This window comes from Balaenoptera physalus, assembly GCF_965194825.1.
Source record: "Balaenoptera physalus genome assembly, chromosome: 20".
NCBI classification, from domain to species: Eukaryota; Metazoa; Chordata; class Mammalia; order Artiodactyla; family Balaenopteridae; genus Balaenoptera; species Balaenoptera physalus.
In genome coordinates this window covers 1,780,565-1,808,037 of record NC_138901.1, presented here as the reverse complement: position 1 = coordinate 1,808,037, position 27,473 = coordinate 1,780,565, and the positions used below count along the sequence as shown (strand labels likewise).

At 42.1% G+C, this 27,473-nt stretch overlaps 1 protein-coding gene across 11 annotated transcripts in view; it reads right to left on the bottom strand.

The window, feature by feature from the left end:
* Positions 1 to 27,473, bottom strand: part of GNA13 (G protein subunit alpha 13) — a 47,664-nt gene that overhangs the window by 8,760 nt on the left and 11,431 nt on the right. For 3 of the 11 annotated variants that reach the window (XM_082441941.1, XM_082441944.1, XM_082441945.1), the window contains 2 exons: positions 9,181 to 9,231; positions 26 to 4,137 (listed from right to left, as the gene is read on the bottom strand). In XM_082441941.1, the coding sequence (XP_082298067.1) occupies positions 3,565 to 4,137; positions 9,181 to 9,231 (624 nt within the window). In that variant the 3' untranslated portion in view covers positions 26 to 3,564. The other 8 variants (XR_014257589.1, XR_014257588.1, XM_082441949.1 and 5 more) reach the window with 8 other exon arrangements.

The window sequence follows — 27,473 nt, the reverse complement described above, 5'->3', positions numbered from 1 at the left end:
TAAAAGAAATGAAAAGGTAACAGAGTGACTGTCTCTAGATTTATTAGGGAGTTTATTACAAATGTTTGACTGAGCTTTACAGGCATGATTTCATGGATTCAAACAAGAAATTAAGAGTTAACACTGATATTTAGCCTTCTCATTACATATACAGAAATAACATTGCTACAAATTGCAATGAAGAGAATCTTGTTTCAAATGGCTTGGTTTGGGGTTTTGTCTAAATGTATCATTATATAATGAAAGCACCAATTTGAGGGTTTCTCAGATAGTGATTTGAGTTTCAGAACATAACAGAACATAACTTGGTAACTTTATTCTTCATATAAATAAAGCATAACACCGGATATGTGAACTAATGCTGAAAATACATTTTACCAAAAGCATAAATACAAGTATTTGGGTATACATTGGAAGTTCAGATTTACTCATTCCCGCTGACAAACAATTCTGGGGCATATGATTTTTGTGAGTCTGAACCAACACTTCTAATCACTTCTGGTATTAAGGGAATCTCACTTTCTTCTACTTTATACTGACCACTGCCAACAACTGAACAAGGGCCTCCCTCAACAACCTCCCTTGGGAGTTTAACCAGAGGACCTTCACCATGTAAAATACACGCCAGCGCGGCTTCAAACCAAACCAAACCAAACCAAGCCAAATCATTTTCACTCCACGATGCCTTCTTTGGTTGCTGCTGTGCTCTAGCTGTCAAATGCCCTTTCCAGACAATACAATTGAAAGGAAGATTTCAATGCAATATAATATTTGGCAGCAAGCAATGATACGGGTTATTAAAAATAATATTTAAGTGACAGAGGCATTAAATTATTTGGATCTTCAGAAAAACATTTGACAAAACCTCTTCCCTATAAAATAATCAAGGCAAAAATCTGTGCTGTTCTTTGATTTATAAGGCAACTCTGTATACTATAAATTTCTTCAAGATCAATGAAGACACTTGTGTGACATTTCTTAAGAATTAAGCAAGAAGACATTCAGACTTAAGAACAAAATGTAATAGAGAATTGGGCACATTTTATTCCAAATCATAACCATGAAGACTTAGAAAATCAAACACACTGAACAGCTTTAAATCCAAATTACATTTTTAGAGACTGGGGGGAAACTGGCATAGGGAAAACCATGAGCACCTTTCAACTTTGTCCACTAAATTTCATCTCCCTCTTCACACAGTGGTATTTCAGAAGGATCTGGTTTTCATGCTATAGGTATGGGACTCCTTCAAACGGTTTAGAAGTACAGTATATAAAACATGTGGACTAAAGTCTTCAAATTGAAACTTAAAGTTCCACTGAGTGTCTAAACCAGCCTGCCATTAAATGTAAGTAATTTGCTGCCTCAAAATATAGGCTAGGTTTTATTTTAAAAGAAAGTTGACTTTGAGACTTCACACACATCAGGAAAGGAAATCTCAAATGCCCAAAGTAATATCCTATCTATTTGGTGTTTTAACATTTCTTTGTGGTGGTCAAAATGGTGCTCTGTCAGGCAGTACTTATGGTTCATATCACAGATCTGAAATATAACTTAACTGAGAGTATCCTTCCTCTTTATACTTACACTGGAGTGAAATGATGTTTGGCCATTCGGTAGGACCATTTTCTAAATTTACACACAGACTTTCCACCAAAGCCTCCATATTACTGTGCACACACTCAGATACCCCTCAGCCCTGAAATGATTCTCTGTGGATTAAGCAATGCACTCTTTCTGGTAAGAAGCACTAGATACAGAACTATTCCGACGCGCATCAACTCTGCTGTGCTGTGGACGCCTGCATCACGATGTAGGGCTACATGTCAGTAGCTCAGGTGTTAGCACAACACGAAAACACTGGCAGTTATGGGTGTAATGATGGTGGAGTTTCACATGCAAGGAAAGTCAGGTACATTGAGAACAATCCCTGGTCAGTTCACTGCAAAGCCCTATTCTTACTAGACAGACAGACAGACCCAGAGCCACTGTCTTGGAAAGGCTGGGTGATCCAGAATGTTGACCAATCTTTCAAGGACTTTCTAGCCAAAAAAATACCTGAGAACACAGTCAGCTATACAGTAAAGTGAAAGATATCACAGTCTTAATCACAATTTTCAGGAAAGAAAGAAAAGCCGTCAGACTTTCCAATCTGTCACCAGTCTTGTACATGTGTTTCTCTAATCCAATTCTGACACTACATACGACCTACAGGGCAGTATTTTTAGTCCTGCAACCCAGCCACTCTGAGTTCACTATGCATGTATCTGTAATTGCAAAGCTACTTCATGGGTACATTTTAATTTGGTAAGTGGAGGAGGTCAAATGTAATCACCTTTCAGTATGAACTAAAAAAATTACTACTTATTCTTGGAAGTATCCTTGAAACCTTCAAAATGTACCTCAAGAAAGTTGGAATTTCATAAACAATAATGTTGCAAACACATACATACTCTTTTAGAGACACACCAAGAATGAATAAGAATCTCAAATAATAGTGAATAGTGTGACAGGAAAATACTGCCCTTGGCAAGCTCCAAGAAAACAAAAAAATCCCATAAATGCCACCGTCTGGAGTTGATGGGAACAGACAGGAGAGCGAAAGAACGATGTTTGTGATGGTGCAGCAGTGATCCCACCGTAAGGACCCACATCATCTGAGACAGGATTTCAAAGTCTGAGAGTAAAACACATAATATTCTTGGGAAAGGGTGTATTTATTTAGAAAGTTCTGTTATCAGGTTGCTTGCACTTTTTTAGTTGCTGCTATGGCCAGAATGTTTCCCGTATGGCACACTGATTACATGCTATTTAAAATATGCAAAGGGCAAATTACGTTTCACTCATGACTTTTAATCAGAATACTACGGACGGCACGCGCCTGCCTTGTGCCCCCCTGGACCATTTGTGAGCTTTCATTACCGTCAGACCAGAGATCTTCATGGAAACTTTAAACACGCCAGAATACTGCCTTCAGAAACCACAGAAATTTAAAACACAAAACAACTGTTTTGTATATAAGCAATCAGAAAACCGTGAAGGCTAAAACTGGGTGAAGCTACAGAACGCCATTCCTTAGATCACACATTTTTCCAACGGCCCTTTCAAAACAGGTCACCACAAAGCTGGGCACAAGTGTGGCGGCCACCACAGGGCGAACAGAGGTGCCTTACGCGTTCCAGAGCCGAACACTCTTCACCTCACACCTACAAACATCAAGGGCACCTTCCATACTTGGCACTACGGCAGAACTCAGTGCGAAAAGCGGAAGAATTTAAAGCCTGAGGGATGCCGTGTCTGAGGTCTGGCAGGAAATGACTCCACCCCGATGGAAGCCGGAGCGAAGGAGATCAGAGCCAGGCCTCAGCAGGTATCGGCCGTGTGTTACTCAGCAGCTCTCAGCCACAACCAAAGGCCGCAGAGGAAGGACTGAGATTCCCAAGAAGTTAAACACAGAATCAAGATTTTTCTAATTCCTGTTGTAAACTTCTATTTAAAAAAACAAAACAAACCGAAAACAACCAAAGAGACAGAAAGATACGAAGGCCGCAAGGCTTCTGTGCGTCACTGGAGCATGAGCTGCTTGAGGTTGTCGTGGAGGATGGTGTCCTTCACGTCGCGGAACACAAGGCGGATGTTCTCCGTGTTGATGGCCGTGGTGAAGTGGTGGTACAGGGGCTTCTGCTGCTGGTCCCGGCGTCTGTTCCGGAAGCACTCCACCAGGAATTTTTGGACGTCTCTTAAGCAGTGGGGATCCCCTTCGAATTCCAAGAAATAGTCTTTGATGCTCACAATTTGCACTTTCTCCTCAAGCAAATCTGTCTTGTTCAAGAAGAGAATTATGGAGACGTTGCTGAAAACCCGGTTGTTGACGATGGTTTCAAAAATGTTCAGAGACTCTGTCAGGCGATTGGTCAGACGATCTTCCATAAGCACCTGGTCAAACTCACTTGAGGAAACAAGGAAAAGTATTGATGTCACGCTGTCGAAGCATTCAAACCAACGTTTTCTCTCTGATCTCTGACCACCTACATCAACCATTTTGAAAGGAACATTTTTAATTTCAAAGTCGTACTCGTGAATGCCTTTGGTGGGTCTTCTGGCTAGCAGAATGTCTTGCTGTGATGGAATGTAATCCTGGAAAAGAAAAAAAATCGTTTCCTACTCAGTAATCCAGGAGTAATGAGAATTTGTAATGTACGACTAACTGGGCTAGTGAATGGATACGCCAACAAAATTATCTTTTAAATGACAATCTCCTGGTAACATTAAAGCATCAATGCTATTGTGATTCTCATCATAAAACAGCAAGATACACTGCAATGTTAGTGTCTGCACTGGTTCAAAATTCGCTGCAAATGAAGGCGCCTATGATCTTTTCAGCCCCGCCGGACGACCCGAATGTCCGTCCACGCGTGACGCCCCACCGTGCCAGCACCCGCCCGCCGCCGCGTGTCCACGGCCACGGTCACTGCTCCTCGCCCCTCCGTCAACAGCGGCGGGGCCCCCAGTCAAGGTCCTCCGCCCCCCGCGGCCCCTGCTCCGCGCCCCCGCCTGCAGGACCGACAGCTCTACCCGGGCCGCCTGTGTCGTCACTGCACGACGCGGCCTCTGCTCTGCCCCCTTGACCGAGCTCACCCTGCGGGGCTTCCCAGCTGTTTGCGGGGGGCCGTCTCCGTGGCAGGGCCCCAGCTTTTCCCCTCTGCCGGCACCCGTGCCCGACACAGCGGTGCCTCGGAGGGAGGGTCTACACCAAGACCCTGGACAGACGGACGGACGGGCGGAAGCTGCTGGCCTCCCGAGCCCCCGGCTACCGCCGACGGTGAGTGCCCCTGGGCAGTGAAACTGGTTCTTTCTTCTCAGCTTAGTATTTTTCCAGAACTTTGATGGAGCTTTTTGATAATACTGAACAGGAAGGTTTCAAATGCTCATCACCAAGGTCACAATTTTTTTAAATCAAGGCAAGATTTTAAAACAATGCCAACTGTTACTCACAATGCTGCATTTTATACCTTTCCAAACACTATGATTTTGAAATTTCATTACAGTGTGGATACTTATCTCCTTAAAATAGTGTAGCTAAGAATCAAAAAAAAAAAAGAAAAAAAACAGTCAGCAGTTCTCAGTTGTCTGCAACCCACCGCGATGTATAAAGTGCCCACAGGGCTCTAATGAAACACGCTGGGGTTCGCACGTGTCCCCCCAGCTCCCGTAAACGCACACGCACCTGCCTCACCTGTAATCAGCACCGCCCCGATTCTCTGCCCGCCCCCAGCTTTTGGCTGAACATTTAATCATGAACTGTTTCACATGCTGATACGGCTGTATTTCATTTTAAAAGAGCACAACATACATCAAATGGATTAACATGCTATCATTTACATAAATATTCCCCTACTAGTGGTCATTTAGGTTGGTTCCAATCTTTCGCTTAATATAAATGCTGCCATTAAAATTCTCATGCACATTCTTCTTTTCTCCCCTTTTGGGCTATTTCCTGAAACTGAATAACCAGGAATAAGATGGTGATGAAGTCAAAGCTTGTGAGGATTTTCATGATCTGGGACACTTAATGTCCAACTGCTTTCCAGAAAGGTGGGGACCAGTTCACAGTGCTCGTGTGTGCCAGCCGCCTCAGAAACATGCCAGCCCCGAGTGGTAATTTTTAATTTGCTAATTTCATAAAAATAAAAAGCTCTTTATTATTGCCTTAGTTAGGAGCTAAGGGCTAATTCATATAAAGCGCAAACACAGGACGAGGTAATCAAGTGCTCAAGGGTCTGGCAGAGTCACGGTGATTAGGACTGGATTCTAGAACCAGCTCCCCACATACTACTTGGGTGACCTGGGACAAGTCATCACGTAACCTCTCTGCGTCTCAGTTTTCTCACCTGTGAACAACACAGACAACAGCACCCACAGGAGAGCTGTGAGGACTAAACACGGCACGTGGGTGAAGTGCTTAAGAACCGGGTTCGGCCCGTGTGTTACTGTCTAGTGGTTCCCACTGCCACCACTGCTGCCACCACTGCTGCCGAGAGCGGGAAACCACGGCAGCGACGGCGCCCCTACTCGAGCGCCCCCGACAGCCCTCCCCGGACGCGGCCTCTTCAGTGAGAACACGCGCCGTCTTCCTCGCCAGCCCCCGGTGCGCCGGGGCGCTCTCCCGCCACGTCCCGCCCCGCCAGCGCCCAGGCCCCCCCCCCGTCGCAGTGGACCTTCTCCATCACCTCCTGCTTTGTATCAAATCCCGCTGCTCCTCCTTTGAACCTTCCTCACATTTTCTTTCTCCTCTTTATTTCCACCGCCCCCATTTTTTAACGTCTCAGCCTGGATCACCATCTTGCCCCCTTGGTCCTCCGCGCCTCCTGGGTCCACCTCTCAGCCCCCCGAGACCACCCCTCCCTGCATCAGACCAATCCGTGCGGACCCGGCTTCCACGACCCTCCTTACTCCTTGCTTTCCGGGCCCGGCAGCCTCTGCTCCCCCCGTCAGGCTCCCCAGAGCCCAGCGTGGAGGGCCGCACCAGCCTCACGTCCTGGTAGCGCTGCGCGGCCAGTTGGCGTGATGTGTGATGGCGCAACGACAGCGCGTCCAGACCCTGGCGGCTGCCTTCCTCACGTCCGTTCTTGTAAGTCAGAGCCACGCACTTCTGTCAGACAGACGCGCCTCCGGACCCCGGGCATGGCCCGCTGTGCGCGTCTCCTCGCCGCCCCCGGCCGCCCAGGCTCGTGTCCTCTCACGGGCTACCAGCTTCTCCATCCATGAACCAGTACCGTCTTCACCATCAGTCTCATTTAATCGCCCTCTGCTTGTTTTATGTATGTTAGTTTTGTCTCTGACTAGAATGAGTTCCTTAAACACGGAGGTCAAAGAACCAAACAGCTAACAACGAGCAGTTATTACAACCGCAAGGCACCAATCTGAACACCTTACTGGGAGCTGTGGATTGAACTGCGTCCCTGCACCGTCCACGCACACCCCCGCCTGCATTCACGGGTTGAAGCCCTAACCCTTAGTGTGATTGTCTTTGGGGACAGGGCTTTTAGGAGGAGACCAAGGTTAAATGAAGACATATGGGCGGTGTCCTAATCAGGTAAGTGTTGGTGGCCTTAAAAGAAGAGGCCATACACTTCTTGCACGTGTGTGTGCTGAGCAAAGGCCACGTCAAGGCACAGCGAGAAGGCCACGGTCTACAAGCCAGGAAAAGAGTCCTCACGAGAAACCGACCATGCTAGCAACTTGATCTTGGACTTCTAGCTTCAAAAACTGCAAGAAATAAAGGTCTGTTATTTAAGCCACCCAGTCTGTGGTATTTCGTTATGGCAGCCTGAGCAGACTTTTGAGACATGGGGTTTATTTCATGTAATCGCCCCCGAGCCCGACGAGGTTGGTTCTCTCACTATGCCCATGACATGGATGAAGAAACTAACGTTTGGAGATGCCTAAGGTCATACAGTCTGCGATGGAACTGGGATTGGAACTCTGGTGGTCTGCCTGCAGAGCCCTGTCCTTGACCCCTGTGGTTCCATCTCCCAGAGGGTCACGGGGCTTGGCACACCGCGGGGGTTCCATGGTCCTAGAGCTTCGGTCAGAGACGGCGAAGCAAACGCAATCTCGTGGCCTGTGTGATGTGCACAGAACGGGCGGCCCGTCTGCAGCCACCCACATTTATTCTCCTCGCCTTTACAACTACCTACTGATCACGGCACTTTTTTGGTTTTATTCCAGATGTGGCCTCAAAACTGTTCTCAACGTAAGACTCTAAGCAGCCAGTACAAACTGACTGGGGCTGGCTCCGAGTCACTCGTTCCGACGCTATTTGCTGAGTGCCTACGAGGCACCAGGCACTGTCACCGGGCAGCAAGAACGCAGCCCTTCACAACCAAGACCCGAGGTCCTTGCCCTTAGGGAAAGAGGCGGGGGAAAGACCAGCAAAACCTATAAATGAAGAGACCAACTGTAATAAGAACAATGAAGCCTGAAAAGAGCCAGAGCTGAAGCTGAAGACAAGAGGAGGGGACCCACTTTGAATGGTTTGCTCAAGGAAGGCCTGTCCGAAAGGCAAATTGAGAAGAACGGGTCAAATGCACTCTCTCTGGATCAGAAAACATGAAATAACTCTTAAAAAATTAGTTTATCTACTAAAGCTTCTCTCCATTTGGCTTATACTTAACTTTTTTTTTTAAGGCTTATTGCAATCTGACCACATGGAAAAGTGACAATGAAATAAGTCTTAATACAAAGTCTTACTGATGTGGATTGAGTGAACAAAAACAGACAAATACAGAGACCCTAACTTCTAGAGCACCTGTGTCTACAAAACAGGTAGGAGAAACACATACTGACTGAACGGCAGACAAGTGCAATTTAGCAAAATACAAAAAAATAAGGGAAAATGCAAAACTTAGCGTTCTAGACACACATATGCTACTTTCCTACTTGCAATAGGTTTCATTTTGTGCTTTCCTTCTGTTTTATTTTTAAAGTTAAACATCTCAAAGAACCCATTAAACTTTACAACAGAAATCTGGTTTAAGAGGAGGCATACGAAGCTATACTCAATTGAATGGGTCACCACTGACGCTAGGGCAGTGGCTTTCAAGCATTTTCTAAGCAGCACAAAGCTTCCTTCCAGTGAAGTCTCTGCACAAGTCCAACACGGAGAGCGGCCAGCACCAGCCCTCACCGGTCGGCCACGGCCTCAAGGGATGCACTGCAGGACAGTCCGATGGTCCAGCTCCTTTGCAAGGGCGACTCCTCCCACATCACGGCCTTGAGAATCCAGCCTCCTACCCTCCAACCCAACACATGGGGGTCCTGAACTGGAAAATACCGTTTGCTGAAAAGTTCTGAAATCAATCAGCCCACCGCGTTCTTTCAGTTTCCACTTACAGAAAAGCAAAAGACACTGACGTAGGCTAGTTAATGTGCCATCTCATTTTCAAGCATAAACTTCTTTCCATAAAGAGTTTTACTTTCACAGAATAGTGGACAGGGCATTCCTCAAGGGAATGGCAGAGGTCAGGACAGGAGAGGGAGAAAAAATGAAGCAGGAACAATCAGCATGCTGCCACTAGGAAAAAGGAAATAGCTTAATACATAATTTTTCTAAGTTTCCTTACCCTAACTACTGCTTTCAAATGGCAATAAACATAAACATTCAGTCTGAAAACTTACTGGTTCTCCAAGTTTATCCAAGTTATCCAGGAAATATTTTACAGATTCACCCTGAAAACAAGAAGAAAATAAATAGTTATTAGGGCTTAGAAATGGAAGACTTTGTTACAACAGTTTATATTAAACTGTCTGGTTGTACACTTAATCCAAATCCAAACATACTTTGTTTAGTCACCAATCTCAGACTGAGCAGCTAACCCCACTCAAGACGTATAAAATGTCTGCCTCTGGCAAAGTGCTACAGCCTGGTGAGGCTCACAGAGTCTTTACAGAAGCGATACCCCAAGCACTCATCCATGCGGACAGGATCACATGTACGTGCTCCGATATATCTGTGTATCCAAAGGGAAGATGTAATTAAAAGGTGAAAACTGCTTTTGCGATACACATACAACTACAATTCAGGTGGGATTACTTCTGTCTACATTTTTCAATCAAGTTTATATCAAGAGCGAAGCAGGGATGAGGTGAGAACACCTAACAGGCAAGTGCCTAGACAGACGTGCCTTTTTGCACCTGAACCCTGAAAAATGCTGCAGGCTTCACCTCTCCAACAGGTCTTCTCTACCTGAGTGATCAGCCTACTCTCTCTGAGCCCAGATTTCTATCAGACCTCAGGCAATTTCCACCGTCTAAAGTGCATATGGGAATACATTCCTGAGAGGAAACACTCGCACAAAGGACAGGCAGGTGAGGGCGACCCGGCTGCAGAGAGAAGGGCTGTGTCCTGAGTCTCCCAGCGTTCTCCCTCTCCTGCTGGGTTTCTACCAGCACAGCACCTGTCCTGCCCGAAACTGCTACCCCGAGCTCCAGAAGGCAGTGCTTCTTTCATACAGAAGAGAATCCCCTGAAGATCTTGTCTGACTGCAGGTTCTGAGGGGGCAGGGGTGGGGCACGTAATTTCTGCAATTCAGGTGATTTCTGGGACCACAGTTTGAGTCACGAGGCCTTAAAGCAGCAGTTCTCAAAATTTTAGTCTCTGGATCCCTTCATACATCTTAAAATTCTTCAAGATCCCGAAAAGACGTTGTTTAAGTGGGTTATAGCTACCAATACTTACCACATTAGAAAGTAAAACTGAGACATTGTAACAAATATTTTACTTATTAATTCATTTAAAAATATCGATAATAAACCCATTCATGTTAATGTATTTTCGTGTAGCTTAATAAAAGCCAGTGAGACACTTCTGCTTCTGCATCTGAACTGCTACTACAGGTCGTTTCACCTGTAGCATATGAAGATCTGGCCTCACAAAGAATGCTCATTGGAAAAGGGAGCATTTTAATAACCTTCGTAACTGTAGATATTTTTGTTTCTACACCAGAATTTGACAAATGGTAGTTTCTTAAAAGTAACGTCCCTGTGGAATGGAAAGCCTACCAATGACCTTTTTGCACTTTGTTACAGACACTAAAATTCACTGGTCTATCTTGTACTTTGAATGGGTCTTTCACCCACCCACAATTTTGTAACACCAAGCGCTGACCACATAGAACGTGGTGGGCAATTAAGTATACAGATCTTCCAAATGTTGGCATGTTTCATGACGTAATAGTAAGAAAATCATATTCATTAATATCATAATGATCTCATAAGAAGCGTTAAGGCTTGGGAAGTTGACAACCTCACAGTGGTGGGCAGATACAAGTTTTCCTAAATTCTGATTTTCACTTGAAAGATCAAATTTTATCAGTGGCAACAAATACTGTTATTTTCCTTGAACTGGCAGGCTAACTTCATTCATTTTCTAAAAAACTGCCTGTCAAATGCCCAAGTCTGAGTAAGTTGGTTGTTTCTTTCAAGTAAAAATGGTGTTCCATGAAAAACACAGTTAGTTCAGCTCCCGACACAACCAGTCACAAAAGGGCTTTCCCCGGAGACCACGGTCCTGCTGCAGAAGCGTTTTCAGGGTGCCACCCAAGCCATCATACAGAGTAGTACAGAGCTGTTGAAATTGAGATCTAAAACAATTTTTACTGCTTAATCAAGGATCATCTTCAGTGAAACTGGTGTGTGTGTCTTAAACTGCAGATGCAGAGCAGTGACGAATACACCAACTAGTAGTGTGTTTGGGGCTGATACCCCATCTGCGCTCAGGCACTGGCTGGCAGCTGCAGCCCTGCTGTTCTGTGCTATCGGTGTGAGTGTCAGCTTCATGAAGGGAAAGAACATCTTAAGTGACACTCTCAAGAGTGCTGAACACGAAGACTCCTTCTAAAGGGTTTCTGGGATCCCCAGTGGTCCACGGACCGCACTTGGCGAACTGCTGCCTTAAAGCACATGGTGGAGAGCGCGCACACAGGTGTGTGTGCTTGTGCTGGGTATGGTGGGGTGGGCAGGCCTGGCTGTGAGTTCCTCGTGACTGCAAAGCAGCAGCGGCAGATGATTCTGCTTTTTTCTGGACCTGGAATATTCGTACAGTGTTTATAGCACCTAAAGATGATTTTTAAGAGAAGGGAAAAGAAAAAGTTTCAAAAAAATTCATTCTGGGGTGATGAAGAGATTATTTGGTCAAGCCTGTACGTGTACTTTGCATTATTTCATCCATTTTAATGAAAAACATAATATTTTTCTTTTTATGATGGATAACATATAGAGGCCAAAGGGAATTTGGGCTTAATCTTTAAATAACATCGATATGTACTCATTGAGTTGTTTGCACAACCCAAATGAGGTTATGTATTTAAAGCACTTTAAAAAGTAAAATTCAAGCGAATATTTCCAATCCTGTTACACTGAAGTATACACGGTAGAGTCTCTTGGACAAATGTGATAAAAAAGTAGTCACTCTGTTTCTGTATGAGTAAGACTTACAGAACTGTTACCCTTTCAGTAATGTGCATATTGAATACTTACATAATGTTAAATACCTTAAATGAAATTTAAAACATTTCAAAAGGGTGTTTTTTGACTGGTGTTATATGTTGCATTTATTGACTTTTCTTGATATTAGAATTAGTAAAATTCACTGTGGAAAACTTGAAAATTAGAAAAAGGAAGAAAGAAGGAAACAGGCAATAATCATTAATTCCACAGCTCAAAAATAACTACAGTTAACGCTTGAAGAGATTGCCTTCCAATCACTTTTTGTATATTTAACACTGTTGAAATAAGATAGACAAATGTGCATCCTTATTTTTCACTTACGTAACTCTAAGTACATTTTAATGGTCAAAATAATTCCCAGTACTTATATGCTAAAAAGTTAACTAAAACCGCTAATCTAATGTTGGATATTTGAGTTATTTCCATCTTTTAAATAAGGTTTTAATATTTTAAAAATAAATAATGTTGTGTAAATAGCTTTATGTGCTCTTGAATTACATTCTTAATGATCTCAGAAGAATTACTAAGGCAAAGAGATCCAACATTTTAATACGCCTACTACTCACTGACACACAGGTCCTATTGATTCTCTCCTACACAACAGTTACAACACTGAGTATATGAATAGTGAAACTATGAGGACGATAAATAAGCCAAGATCACAGGAGAGTGTTTTACAGATGCTTCTGTAATAAGCTAGAATGCAGACTCTCAGAGGCCCCACACTGTGCTGGCTGATGTTTATCACTTTAGGGACCCCAGAGCAAAGGAGCTCTGTGTAAAAGAGAAAATGACACGTTCCATGGCCAAATTGACAATAAAGGTTCAACTACACAAAAATTTATTTCAATTAATATTGCTGTTTAACTAATGGTCAAATAAACGAAGGTTAAAGTAACCCTAAGATGAACATATTATCGAAAGTAGCAAGCCTCTTTCCCCCCTTTAAAAACTAAATGCTTACACCGAACTCATCATTTCTGAGGGTATCGGGAAATTGGTATACTCATTCTAGCGACCTTGCAAATTCACACAAACTTTTTAGAAAGTTATGAGTAGTACACTTCATAAAACTTTCAATGAACTTTTGCACATTCTAAGGAATTTACTGAACATAAAATGACACAAACAAAATGATATTTTACTTGATGCTACCTATAATAGCAAGATTTGGAAGTTCATTTTTCCACTTACTACGGGAATGAGTTAATAAATTTTGGCACACTAACATAACAACATAGTATAAGTCATCAGGTAACAATTATTTCGATATAATCGCTACGTATGAAATATGTATGCCATTAAGAGCTAAATTAAAGCAGGGGCTGACAAAGCTAAGCTCCGCAACCCCTTACCCTACCACACGCTGCTTGTATGCTCACCCCTACACTCACTTGGCAGCAAAACCTGACCTGAAGTGGCTAAGACTCTTTATATAGTCTTTATTTCTCCTACTTAGTGAAACTGTTCAAATGTTTTGCTGCAAAAGAAGTGTGGAGGGACTTCCCTGCTGGTCCAGTGGTAAAGAATTCGCCTTGCAATGAATGCAGGGGACGCGGGTTCGATCCCTGGTCGGGGAACTAAGATCCCACATGCCGCGGGGCAACTACGCCTGCGTGCCAGAACTACTGAGCTCGCGTGCCTCAACTAGAGCCCGTGTGCCGCAAACTACAGGGCCCAGGCGCCCTGGAACCTGCGCAGCACAGCTAGCGAGAAGCCCGCGCACCACAACGAAGGGCCTGAGCACCGCAATGGAAGATCCCGCGTGCCGCAACTAAGACCTGACGCAGGCAAAAAATAATAACAATAAAAAATAATCATAAGTAAATAAATAGAAAAAAAAAGAAGTGTGGAGATTACTTAAAAAACAGTACATGCATTATATTATGTATCTGTAATCCAAAAAATTCTTAATGCCATTAATAAATGTGGACTCTGCATTACATACGCTTTGATTTTTGCTATTTAAAATATGGACAAGGTAACTTTGAAGTTCTGTTAGTGATTATATTCTCTTTTCAAAAAAGTAAAAAAGGAAAAATCATCCCTATTTGTTCTTCTCTTGGTATTACAATACAAATATAAAAAAGTATTTAAAAAGTTCTTTTCACTGAAGCTTCCTGATTTAACTGCATTCCCTAAGAGGGGATCTTAGATCTTTGGGGTTCAAATTATTACATACCTTTGTTTATTAGGAATTCATCATCTCACCAAAATCAAATAATATAACACAGGTATAAACATGCTCCTGTTATTAAGTTTAAACTTCTACTGAAGAAAGTTTCATCAGTGTAATTTACAAAGTCCTTTGTGCACTTGAGACTGTATAAAATCTAAATAAAAACATTTTAATACATTTCACACATTTAAATGTGTGGATTATCCCTAATATTTTAAGTCCTAAATAAAGTGCCCTTTGCCCTCTCCCCCATCACTCGGCCAGGACTCAAGGACTATAAATGCTTTAAAATATTATTCCTATGAAAAACACATTTTGGTTTAAAATAACTCCTCAGTCAAAAAAAAGCTATTTACATCATAGGTGATACTACTAATCCTTGCATTAGTGAGAAAACTGAAAGTGGGAGATTTAAGAATAATCTTAATCATCTTTTAATGCACGTGGTGGTAACTCTTACTGTTAAGAGAAGAAGTTTAGCCAAATGAACCTATTCTGAAACAAAACAGTTTTAAACACACGCATGCAAACGCACACGTGCATATGCGAACACACACATGCTATAAAAGGATGAATACTTTTCTGAATTAGGTAATTTAGGGGAAATTTCTTACAGTAGCTTTAAAGACCTTTACTGGAAAAAAAAAGAGAGAGAGAGAGAGAGAGAAAAAAATCTTTCACAACCTCAAAAAACAAAAAAAACCACCAAACTAAAAAATATAAAATGTGTGTTATTTGCAATTGAACCACGAAGGACACAGAAAGTGAATAATGGCATCTCTGTTCTCAGTAACCGAGAGCTTCTGCCCTGGCCTTTTGTCTGAGCGTTAGGCCCTCATGCAAATCCGACACCTTGCTCAGTGCCTGGCACCTGGCGGCCTGGCTCCTTCCTCCCCAAGTGTCTGGTGAATGAAGTGTGAATAACCAGGGGATGATTCCCCTCAAATCCTTTTCCCTAACCGGTTCAGAGGTGATCGAAATCTTCTGGTTGTCTAATATTAACACTAAATCTAGTCGTTTCCCTAACACTGAGCCATCTGCAAGTCTCTAGACTTCTCTGGGCCTCAATTTAACCGTCAGTAAAACGAGGAAGTCGCGTGGTTCAATGCATAATCACCAGAGCTCTGCCCCGGGCAACAATTTCAGTTTGTACAACTGGTTTAAATTTAAGTTCTTCTTTCCTTTATCTACGTGCCTGTTACCCTTAAAGTCATTTTTGTTGTGACTCATTATTCAGGTTGTGTTGCTTAGTCTCCTGGCTAACACAGAAGTAAACAATTTCATGTATCGGGCAAGAAAGACCATGGGTTTAAGACTCACTCTGTTGGTTATGACTTGAGAACTATTGTAACTCTCCTCAGTATGTTTTATGTTGCTGAAGGGAATATTTAATAAAATTCCAAAGAAAAGCCATTTTGCACTTATGACTTAAGTTTAAGATGTTTTAGGTCATCCCTTAGTTCTTTTTTCTCTGTTTGAAATACTGAGATAACTTTCTAGGTTATTGAAGCAAGGCTGAAGAGTCCGAAGTGGCACGGCACTCTGAAAGTTTTCCATATTTCTTTAACCTGTGGATATTTGGGTTCTGCCTAAACAAGGGCAGAGCAGCCAGTGGGTCTGGGTTCTACTCGCAAGACAGGCTCTGCTATTGACAAAGCCAGGGAACCCTGGTGAAGTTAACTCAAGGATAAAAATAAAATGTCAGATGAAATTAATTAGCTCCAGCATCCCTCTGAATTGAATCCCAGTAGTTCTATGAACTGTAATTTGTGTCAGCTTTACAGAGCTGAGCCTAAACTAGGAATGGCTTCAATGTTGTCCCCATTTACAAGAGTCATGTGTTAGAAAGATTGTCTTTGCTTGCAGAGACAAAATGGGTCAGGGGCCCTGAGTTTGAAGGTTAACAGAAAAGCTGAGAACACAAATTAGAAAATAACTTCTATTAAACAAATGTGTAATTACAGGGAGACGTGGCAGTTTATTTGCACAGTTATCAAACAAGTGACAGATTTACTCAACACCCTCTTCTGCACGGCTGAAATATATAAAGGACAGGATTTAGAATGTACTACTTTAAAAGGATGTGGAGGGGCTTCCCTGGTGGCACAGTGGTTAAGAATCCGCCTGCCAGTGCAGAGGACACGGGTTCGAGCCCTGGACCGGGAAGATCCCACATGCCGCGGAGCAACTAAGCCCGTACGCCACAACTACTGACCCTGCGCTCTAAAGCCTGCGAGCCACAACTACTGAGCCCGCGTGCCACACCTACTGAAGCCCTTGCGCCTAGAGCCCGTGCTCCGCCAACAAGAGAAGCCACCGCAACGAGAAGCCCGTGCACCACAACGAAGAGTAGCCCCCGCTCGTCGCAACTAGAGAAAGCCTGTGCGCAGCAACGAAGACCCAAAGCAGCCAAAAATAAATAAATAAATTTAAAGAAAAAAGCATGTGGAATTTAAGCTAGATAGCCGAAGAATACACGAGAAATTATCTGCTGTTTTAGAAGAATATATGCATTTACCGGCAGCTTTACAGCAACAGGAAGGGGACAACTCTACTTGTACAACCTAGGAGAGATTTTAGCTTCAAAGTCTTATTTAAATTTCTAAAGTCTATAGAGATAAGGCCCAACTTCAGATATTTTAAAAGCAAGGCATGCATATTCTAGAAAGCAATTTGGTAATCTGTAACAGGAGCTGTAGAAATGACCCACATCTCAGAGCTGCAGGAGCAGCACAAGAGCAACGGCGAATGCCTTCGGTGGCAGAAGGAAAGGCTGGTCAAGAGCCACTGGATCACTCCTTTATTGCATTTCACACATTCTAGACCAGGGTCCTCCAACTATGACGTGCAGGCCAGACCCAGCCCACTGTCTGTGTTTGTGTGGCCCATCTAAGTAGTTGGGAAAAAAAAAAAAAATTAAAAGACTACTTCATGACATCTGAAAATGATATGAAATTCAAATTTCAGTGTCCATAAATAACACCGCACCGGAGCACAGCCATGCGCATCGGTTTACGTCCTTACTGCCTACAGCTGCTTCCCGGCCGCCGCCAGGAGAGCAGCCGGGACAGGCCACGCGTGGTGCTCTTCACTCCGCACCACGAACGGCGCGGACGCAGCTGTAACGTGAAAATGTCCCAAGTGTCATCAGCAGTGCAACACCACGACTTTTTGTCTTTTATTATTACAAGTGCACGTCCACCAAAACAAGCAGAAAAGAAGAGGACTTCATGTGTCACGCTTTTAAGGCACAATGGAATGTGGATAATTTTGATATCAAATGAGATGGCCAAGCCCTGTGTTTATTATGCAGTGACCCTACAGCTGTGCTAAAAGTACACACGGACATCAATACTACCAGACTAAGCACTCTACAAAATAATCCCAACTCCTACAGAAAAGCAACAGTCAGAAAAATTACAAAATTTTAAATGGAATAGCTCATCACAGAATTTCTTCACAAGAGGAAAAAAGTGAAAATGAGACTGCAGCTAATAGCTGACAAGTTTCCAAGGAGTTCGTATTTGTTAGCCAAGCAAGGACTGCCACGGACTGCTCAGCGGTTGTTTACTCAAGGGATCAATGCCAAGGGTGAAGTGACTGAAGAATAAGCCTGTATGAATAGGCTGTGTGGAAGAACTACAGATGAGAATATTTTCAAGGAAGCTGAGAAAACACTAAATCAGCACAACCTGAATTGGGATGTGTATTACAATGGACGGTGGTAAAAATGTGTGGAGCAGAAAAGGGACAAATTTACAAAGATTGTGAAGATGGGTTACATCATGTATTCTTCACCAGCAGGGACTCTGTAGGAAATACATTAAATCTATACTGTTACTGAACCAGTATTGTTAACGATGAATTTAATTCACTCTCATGGACTTGACCATCACCAGTTCCGTGAATTTTTGTCAGAAACAGAAGCTAAATATGCTGACTCGCCCTATTACACCAGTTCGATGTCTTAGCAGAGGTAAGTTTTTACTGAGATTTTTTGAACTAATGGATGAAATCGAATTTTTTCCGAACAAGAACCACCTTCAACCACTAATGCAGAACACTGAATGGCTTTTCAAAATCAGCTTTAGGCAAGACTTGGTTACATTTCATAATGAATTCAATCCAAAACTAAAAGGCAAAACAGTTTTTTGCAAACTTTATACTGTGGTAAAATCATTTTGACAATTAGCGTTACTGGAATCATAAGCAATGTCCAACTGCTTTATACACTTTCTTTGCTGTCAAGTTAAAACAGTAGGCCTCCATTCTCACGCAAATGTGCAGCAGATATACATTTCTAAAATCAAACTATAGTTCCAGCAACATCCTTCAGACTGTAATACAAGTGTAAAAAAAAAAAAAAAAAGTCCATACTTCAAAATCCATTTAACTGTGCAACGACTGGAAATGGTAAACCTGCAATGTAAATGACATGCCCAGAGGCAAACATCAGGAAGAAGCTAACAGAATTCTCTAAATGTCTTCCAAGCAAAGTCTATGCTCAATTAAAACCAAATGCTCGGGTTTCCCTGGTGGTGCAGTGGTTAAGAATCCACCTGCCAATGTAGGGGACACAGGTTTGAGCCCTGGTCCGGGAAGATCCCACATGCCGCGGAGCAACGAAGCCCCATGCGCCACAACTACTGAGCCTGCGCTCTAGAGCCCTCGAGCCACAACTACTGGGCCCACGTGCCACAGCTACTGAAGCCCGCGCACCTAGAGCCCGTGCTCCGCAACAGGAGAAGCCACCGCAATGAGAAGCCCGTGCACTGCAACGAAGAGTAGCCCCCGCTCGCCGCAACTACTAAAATAAATAAATTAAATTAAATAAAAATAAATAAATAAATAAAAATAAAATAAATTAAATAAATAAATAAAATAAAAATTAAAAACAAAACAAAACAAAAAACCCCCCCAAATGCTCACTTGGCAGTACCCATCTGTGTGCAAAGACACTTCCAAGGGTGGAACGTGTAAAATCATTAATGGATGAACATTTGCACCTGATTGTGATAACAGGGAACACCAAAACCCTGAACCCTACTTAAGCAAAATGTTATCCCCCTTCCAAAAGAATACAATTCTTCTCATTAGTAAACCTATACTACAAAAAACCGTAGACAACTTTATTATGTTCTGAATTTCGTCAATAAAAAAATCTGTGCAAACTTGCTCTTGTTACACTGATTTTGTCTCTTGGCATGTGACGTCTAAAATATCACACCACCTAGCCCTTTTCGGAGAGTTTTCTGACTCCTGTTTTAGCCGAGCGGTTCTTAATCTCGGCAGTGCATCAGAACCACCTAACGAGCTCCTTGAAGACAAAGATCCCCAGGCCTACTGCAATTCTACCAAACCAGACTTCCCACAAGGCCCACGAGATGCGACCCTGAGGAGCCGACTCTGGCATCAGTTCAGATCTGGACAGACAGCAGATTTTATTCAAAACTGGATTTCATATTAATCTTACCTTTTGATACTGATCACATCAAATCAGCTAGGGTTTTTTTTTTAAAGCTTTGTAAAAATGCCAAGAATATTAAGAATCCAGATCAGAAACTTATTTAGCTTCAACTTACTACAAAAGTAGGTTTCAAGCGATATTTACTTGAGTTCAACTAGGTCTCACATGAAAAGCATCAGACCTCCATTTGACATATTTGAATTGTGACATAAACAGCAGAATTAAGTCTACAAACAGCTTTCTTTTTTTTTTTTTTTAATTTTTATTTATTTATTTATTTATTTTTGGCTGTGTTGGGTCTTCGGTCCTGTGCGAGGGCTTTCTCCAGTTGCGGCAAGCGGGGGCCACTCTTCATCGCGGTGCGCGGGCCTCTCACTGTCGCGGCCTCTCTTGTTGCGGAGCACAGGCTCCAGACGCGCAGGCTCAGTAGTCGTGGCTCACGGGCCTAGTTGCTCCGCGGCATGTGGGATCTTCCCAGACCAGAGCTCGAACCCGTGTCCCCTGCATTGGCAGGCAGATTCTCAACCACTGCGCCACCAGGGAAGCCCAAATAGCTTTCTTTCTCTTTTTTAAAAACTGACTTGGTGATTCAGACACACTTTATTTCCTGTGTTACTACCGTTCTAGCAGCCTTCCTTTCCATATTCCTAGAGCCCATTTTCAAATGTCCAACACAGTCCACAGCCTTCAAAGCTTAACTCCCACAGATTTTTGTGGTTAAAAATTAATGAACCTGGTACTCTAGCTATAACACTGTTAAGCAGCTAAAAAAAGCACAAATGAGAACAAGTATTAGAACTGCTACTTATATTTTAGCAATAGGACCCTAAGGAACTTAAAACCTCAATTAAACTTATAAAATTAATTTGCTTCTGCAACAGACACCGAAACTTTGCATGACAGGTAAATAAAGCAATGCAAAGTGTTTAATAAGGAGCACTATCTTTTTACCTGGTGAACAGGTGAAAATTACACTTTGGAATGAAAAAAGAGGTAACAAAATTCAATCAAATGCAAACTATGAGTAATGCAGTGGATTTTAGTTTGCTACTAAAATGAACTACTGCTGCTTAATCTTGTAAAATGCCTGGAATTTAATTGCAGGCTGATTAGGTCAGTCTATAAATGACAGAAAATTCACTGTGAAAAAATAAGTCAATTAGAAAAAAATAAGTGAAATAAAAAGCATCCCGGGCTTCCCTGGTGGCACAGTGGTTAAGAATCCACCTGCCAATGCAGGGGACACAGGTTCGAGCCCTGGTCCGGGAAGATCCCACATGCCACGGAGCAACTAAGCCCGTGCGCCACAACTACTGAGCCTGCACTCTAGAGCCTGCAAGCCACAGCTACTGAAGCCTGCACACCTAGAGCCCGTGCTCTGCAACAAGAGAAGCCACTGCAATGAGAAACCTGCACAGCGCAACAAAGAGTAGACCCCACTTGCCGCAACTAGAGAAAGCCTGTGAGCAGCAACGAAGACCCAATGCAGCCAAAAATAAAAAAAAAAAAAGCATCCCATTTTTATGTGTGGAGGCCCTTTTAGTTATGAGATTAGCATTACCTAAAATAGTTTTTTAAAAGTAAACATATTTCTTGAGAGTACAAGAAATATTAAAATTCAAAGAAAATCTGTATTACCAAGACAATTAAGCAGTGAGAGATTCTCTTTTGAAATGTAAGTATACATGTGATTCTGAAAATGATGGCATAACTCGAAGTTAATATCCAGTTTCTCTTTATATAGAGAAGCAACCACTAGCCAAGTACTACAAACAGCAAACACTTCCTGAAGTACTAGTAAACTACAAAACAGAGGTCTGTGTTCTAAGATAGCTAAATCCAACGGTTTAAAGTGGTTCACACCCTTGCCATGCACTTTAAGTCCTTCCATTTGCAAGTTTGGAATATTCAAAGAGGAAAAAGAATCAAGACATAAAATTACAAATCTCTGTTTACTCCTTAAACTGATTACAATTGTGAACTGAACTGCCATATGGTGCTGCCTTGATTGCCGTAGTAAGGTTTTTGTATACCTATAACATGCCTTTAATTTTCATCAGTCTTATAATCCCAAAACTAAGCCAGGTAGAAATGTTCTCTGAATATTCATTAGGCAGGCTTCACGATGCATATATTTGGAGAACATCTATTCAATAGGAAACTAATTAACTTGCCTTTAAAAGTGACCTAGAAGTAGGGTTGTTTTTCTTTTTTAATCAATAATTCATATTTTGTATACACTTGTAATTTCAGCACTGCAAATATCCTGGTGAAGCCACATCTAAATAAGGAGCCTTTAAATATTCTATGAATAGACTCTGTGTAATATAAGCCTTTCCATCCAGCATTTACTTATATATAAGGTTTACAGCAAAAAATTAAATGTCAAATGTAAGTAAGGTACAAAATGGAAACATTTGAGGTCAAAGCTGGTTAATGAACCAAGACTCCTCATTTCAATAAGGACGTGGCTAGTAATAAAGACAGAAGGTAATACTTCTTACTGGATGGGTTCTGGGTCTTTTTTCCTCCTTAGTTTTTATTTCAAAATAAAATACAATGGAGAGGCTGGCGAGCTCCACACACAGGGCAGGCATGAAACTCTCCTCCTGGTGCTCAGGCTCTCGCCATGCACAGCTTCACTTCTGCTTTCATTCACCTGCCCTTCCAACATTCTTGTTCTGCCTGGTCTTCACAAAGGACCTATTTTACTATTTCTTATCTTTGAGATGACCTACCTTTTTTTTTTTTTTTTTTTTAATGACTTTCTCTATTCATTTTTCTCTGGACAAAAACATTGTAAGGTATTGAGGTGACACACAGCACATGTTTAATAAGGGGATACTGTCATCTTTATCACTGAAGCATAAAGTACTACCACTCATGCCTGTTCTTTGGTTCACAAGGAGAAAGACAGTGTTTACTTATATTCAAAGAAATACAAGCTATTTTCTTTTGCTCTGTAGATAGGTCAAAATTAAGTAGACTCCAACTGAATGCACTTTCAAATTTCTTGCTGGCATTTTCTATGTACATCACTCAAAACTCCCGAAAGAGCCAAAATTAGTCAGTTACATTAAAAAACCATCCAAACATTTGAAAATATTTTTCAAATTAAATACCTCTCCAAACTAAGATAGTTTATAATAGCCTAAACAGAATTTCAGAAAGAATACCTCTAAACAGTTAGTTTCAGATTTTTCTTGCATATAAGCTTTAAAAACAAACTAGTGCACAATATTAGTAATCACAAATTTTTGGAAAGAAGTTAGCACTTTATTTTGTAAATTGCCGTTTTCTTGCCACTGCTCACAAATTAATAAATTCTTTTTTATATCAAGTTTTCTAATTAGACTTATCACCAAAATGATTCAAAGCTAATGATCTTAGTTTTCTAAGAGTACTCCTGTAGTCCCACCAAATTCCAACTGACATATAACCCAAAAGGTAAATGCAGTTTAATAATTCTACTACAGATGTCACAAAAAAGAAGGCCTTTATTTTATTAAAATGCTTCACCCTGGAGAGACAGAAAAAAGAGTTTGGCCATATGTCTAATAAGCATTTATAGGTGCTTATGTCTTACACTTATATGGTGTTCAACTTTGTTATCTTAAAGTATCAATTATTTTCAAAACCCTATATAAGAATTACAGCCCCTTCTTTAAAATACAGGTTTCAGAGTGGCAGTCAGCATTTCTTTATAAAATCTTATTCCCTGAAAGATTAAATACACATTTTCAGTGTGAGGAAGGAGCTTACCACTGCAGAGGCGGGCTAGCTCTGACATGGTGTATGCCGCTGCTCACCACGGCGGCAACACGGTATGATTTACCGAAGTATTTATTCCATGTTACCATCTACCACCCTACTATTCATAAATACATATAGATGAAAGAATTTTCCATAGAAGTCAAAAACTCACATCCATTTCTAGAAGAATGCCTTACCAGTCCTCTGAGAAAAATCACCTCCTCCAAGAAATGCTAATGGCACAACATCAAATGAACAGGATATAAAATTGTACAGAAACTACAGAAAAGTTTAACTCAACAGCCAATATCGTATTCAAATACTGGAAGAAAATACACCCAATTGTCAACACAGATGTCTTGGGATGCAGGTATGGTGGTTAACTAGATGATATTCTACAATGGGCATACACATGTTTTAAAATCTAAATTAAAAAAAAAAAAAGCTAATTTAGATTCTGGAGCCTATTTCAAGTCAAAAAACAAAAACAAAAACAACTTCCCTGTTTTTCAGTTTTCACATAATGATAACACTAAAAAGCTTAGCGTTTTGAACCCTGAAAAATTCCTCAAAGTTAAAATACTTTTTTGAAAAGGGTCAATCACACACAATCCCAACAGCATATAAAGAAATGTCTCGAATTCTAAAAGAAATGACCTCAATTGTTAAAAAAAAAAAAAGAATATGCAGTTTTCCAACATAAGACATAACTTCCCAAATATAGTTTCAATTCCCCTGCCATCTAAATAGAGGGGCTCACACAAGCACTTTTTAACACCCAGAAGTCCTTGTGAACGCACACCAGATGGAAAGCTCTGCTCTGGGCTGATGTGCTGCAATGCCATCTTGAAATCCCCACAACTCAAACATTACGCAATAATCCACGTTAATTAACAAAGTAATTCTATGCCTAACATCACACAGCAGGTGACAGGAAAACCCAGACTTTGATGGATTTCACATTCAAGCCATCACCCCAAACTCTCCGCAGCAGAGAAGCTCCGCACGCCACCCCTCACCTCCGATCAATCAGGTCAGGCAGCAAAGACAGACATGCAGCCTGTGAATGTTTTACATGTTGATGAATGTGGGTAACAGCTCGTAACGTGTGCTGGAGTATCAATTCCTGTTTCTAAGTCACTACGGGGTTAAGTGTGTTATTAAGGGACACAGGGAAGCACAGCAGTAATTGTGACTCTCACACCCAAACTAGCTACGACCTTAACCTCGATGGACCTGGGTTTTATGTACAAAACGAAATGTACGAAATGTACAAAGCCAAGCGAACTGGCCTACCTGCCCTCCTAGGCCTCTTCTCAGTCAGTAAACACTTGCTGATTCTGCACTCTTGGAAGAGAGGCTACACATGCAGCACTCTACACCGTTTATTGTATCATTTGCAGCCACCGCTGGGTGACTTACCTGCTCCTCACTGGATCCAGAGCCTCCATGAAGGCAGGCCAGCCAGTCAGCTCCTGAGCCCCAGGGCCTACTCGTCCCAGCACACGGTGTGGGCAGATACTCGACACACGCCTGCTGAAGGAGGGAAGGAGCAAACGAGCGCCACGCGGCATCACTGCTAAGTTACTGCCCTCGCTGCATAAGCAATGGTCTCAAGTAAACATTATTTGTGTTTGCCTGGCCTAACAGATTAACACTATCATTAACTGATATTACCTCTTCTTCTGAGAGTGATATTCAAAGAAATTGGTTAATATAAATACAATATACTCTTAAACTTTAAAAAGGCTTGAAAAAACCCAACCTAGTACGTCAGGTGGGTTGAAAGTACTGCAAAAGGGAAATGAGAACAGTCAGCTTGATTTCAAGAGAACCTTCTCCACTTCCTCACCTCCTGTCCCTCACATCACCTGCCACAGTCAGCAGTAACCTTCCTGTTGTCCAGAATCAATGACCACATCTGTCTTCACCTCACGAGACTTCTCAGCGGCGCGTGGTGCCCCTGACCATTTATTCTGCTTTAAAACCCTTTCCTGGCTCCCACGGCATTACACGTTCCTGAACGCCTTTTACCTTTCTGGCCATCTCCGCTAGCATCTCCTCCTCCAAACAGTCTCAAACAGTTTGAAGTTTCCTTAAGACTCTTTCCTGAGCCCTAATTTATTTTACACCCTTTCCCTGAGTAACTGTATGCATTCTAAAGACTTTAAATATCACCTGAATACAAACAGCTCTGAAATTTCTCCCTCTAGCCCAAAGCTCTGTTCTAGATTCCAGACATATATATCCAACTGTCTACTTGATTCCTCCTGTATGTCTCAGAGAGCTCAAAACCTAATAAACCCAAACTAAAGCCTTACTCTTCCCCCTCAAATTTCCTTCTCACACGGTCTTTTCATTTCAGCAAGAAGCACCACTGCCCACCTGGTTGTCAAACCAGAAATCCAAGTCACTCTTGACTCATGCTTTTCTCCCTCCCCTCAGTCAATCCATCGGCAGCCCCGTGACTCCCCTACCAAGTGTCCCCGATGCAGCTCCATGGCGACCACCTGACAAGGAGGGCTCCTTCTGCAGCAGCCTCCCAGCTCTGGGGCTGCTCGGCCCCCAGGACAGCACAAAGGCCCTCCTCCCTTCCCTCGGATTCCCACACTCAGGCGAGCCCTGGCCCACTGCAGGCCCTGCACACGTGGCACTCCTTCTGCCTGTGCAACTCTCCCCTCTCCTGGCCTGGCTGACCCTCTCCCACCCCTGGGGTCTCAACTTCAATGTCACCTCTTCTGACTGCCCTCCTGCTCTCTTGTTGCTTCCTCTTCTCCTCCTCCAGAGCATTTATCACAGGTGGGATTATTTACTTGTTTGCATCCAAGATCAACGGGAACAAAGATTACTCTCATGTGGTTCGCTAACAAGTACCCAGCCTGCAGAAAAGCACCTGACTCATTAACAGGTGGCCAGTAACATGTCCCTGAACAGCTGCTGAAAGCTGCCAGGTACCATGATTTCACTAAGGTTTAACTCTTGTTAAAGAGGAATATGTCTCCTGAAATGTGCTACCCAAGGCCTTCTTGTTCTTTTACACTTGCTCTTCAGTTTTCACATTTGAGAAGAAACGAATTCAGATTATCATGATGAAAAACGGATACTTCTGAAGTAACGCCCTAAACCTTAATAACTGCACATAGTATAAAATAGTTACATATAAAAATATCAAATGGATATGTATATATATTCCTATCAAAAGAATAAAGTTCTACAGAATGAATTTTTTTTTTTTTAATAAAGCACCTTTTTCAAAAGAAAGCTATCTTACATTAAGGCCAAATGTGCAAAATACAAGAGATGGGAACCTTGGTTTCTTACTAGATTGTAACGCCATCTTAAAATTGATTGCAACATTTGATCATAACATAACAGTTTAAAAAGTCAAGAAAAAAGTTAAGTATAATTCTCCTTACCCTAGCCTAGAGTTGAATGTATATAATCTATATGACGATTCAATGTCCCCATCATTTCTGAAGCTGTAGCTAATAAAGGCAGTTTTACTGCAAATGTGGCAAGTCAGTACCAGTTAAAAATGGGAAATCATTTGTACTGCAATATTTTAACTCAGTAGGCTAAATCACATTACTCTTTTAAAAATATTTCAACTAGGATATATGGTATTTGCAGCTTTGTGAATATGAAGCATCTAATTATTTAGGTTTAAAAAAAATCACTAAGAATGAATTTAAGAGACCATCGGACGTCTGAACAGCAGACAAGTTTACCTGCCTGAAGTACAGGTGTGTGCATCCTCTCATCTGCGAGGCCTCGCGGAGCCCAGCTGGCCAGGAAACCCCTCGTGAGCGACTCGCTGGCGACCCGGAGAAGCTAGCGCCACTACTCGCTGCCAGCGGCTTCTGTGAGTTTTTCTTTTACTTAATATCAATAAATGGAAACCACCACACTACACAGTGTGAAGCCTAAATGCAAGTCACATGATATAAGAGGACAGATTCTCTACACAATTTCTAGTGAGGCAGTTCATTCTATTTAACAGGAAAATAATTTTTAAAAGATTACCCAGGGATCAAAAAATGGTAACCAGGATATTGAAAAGGAAAG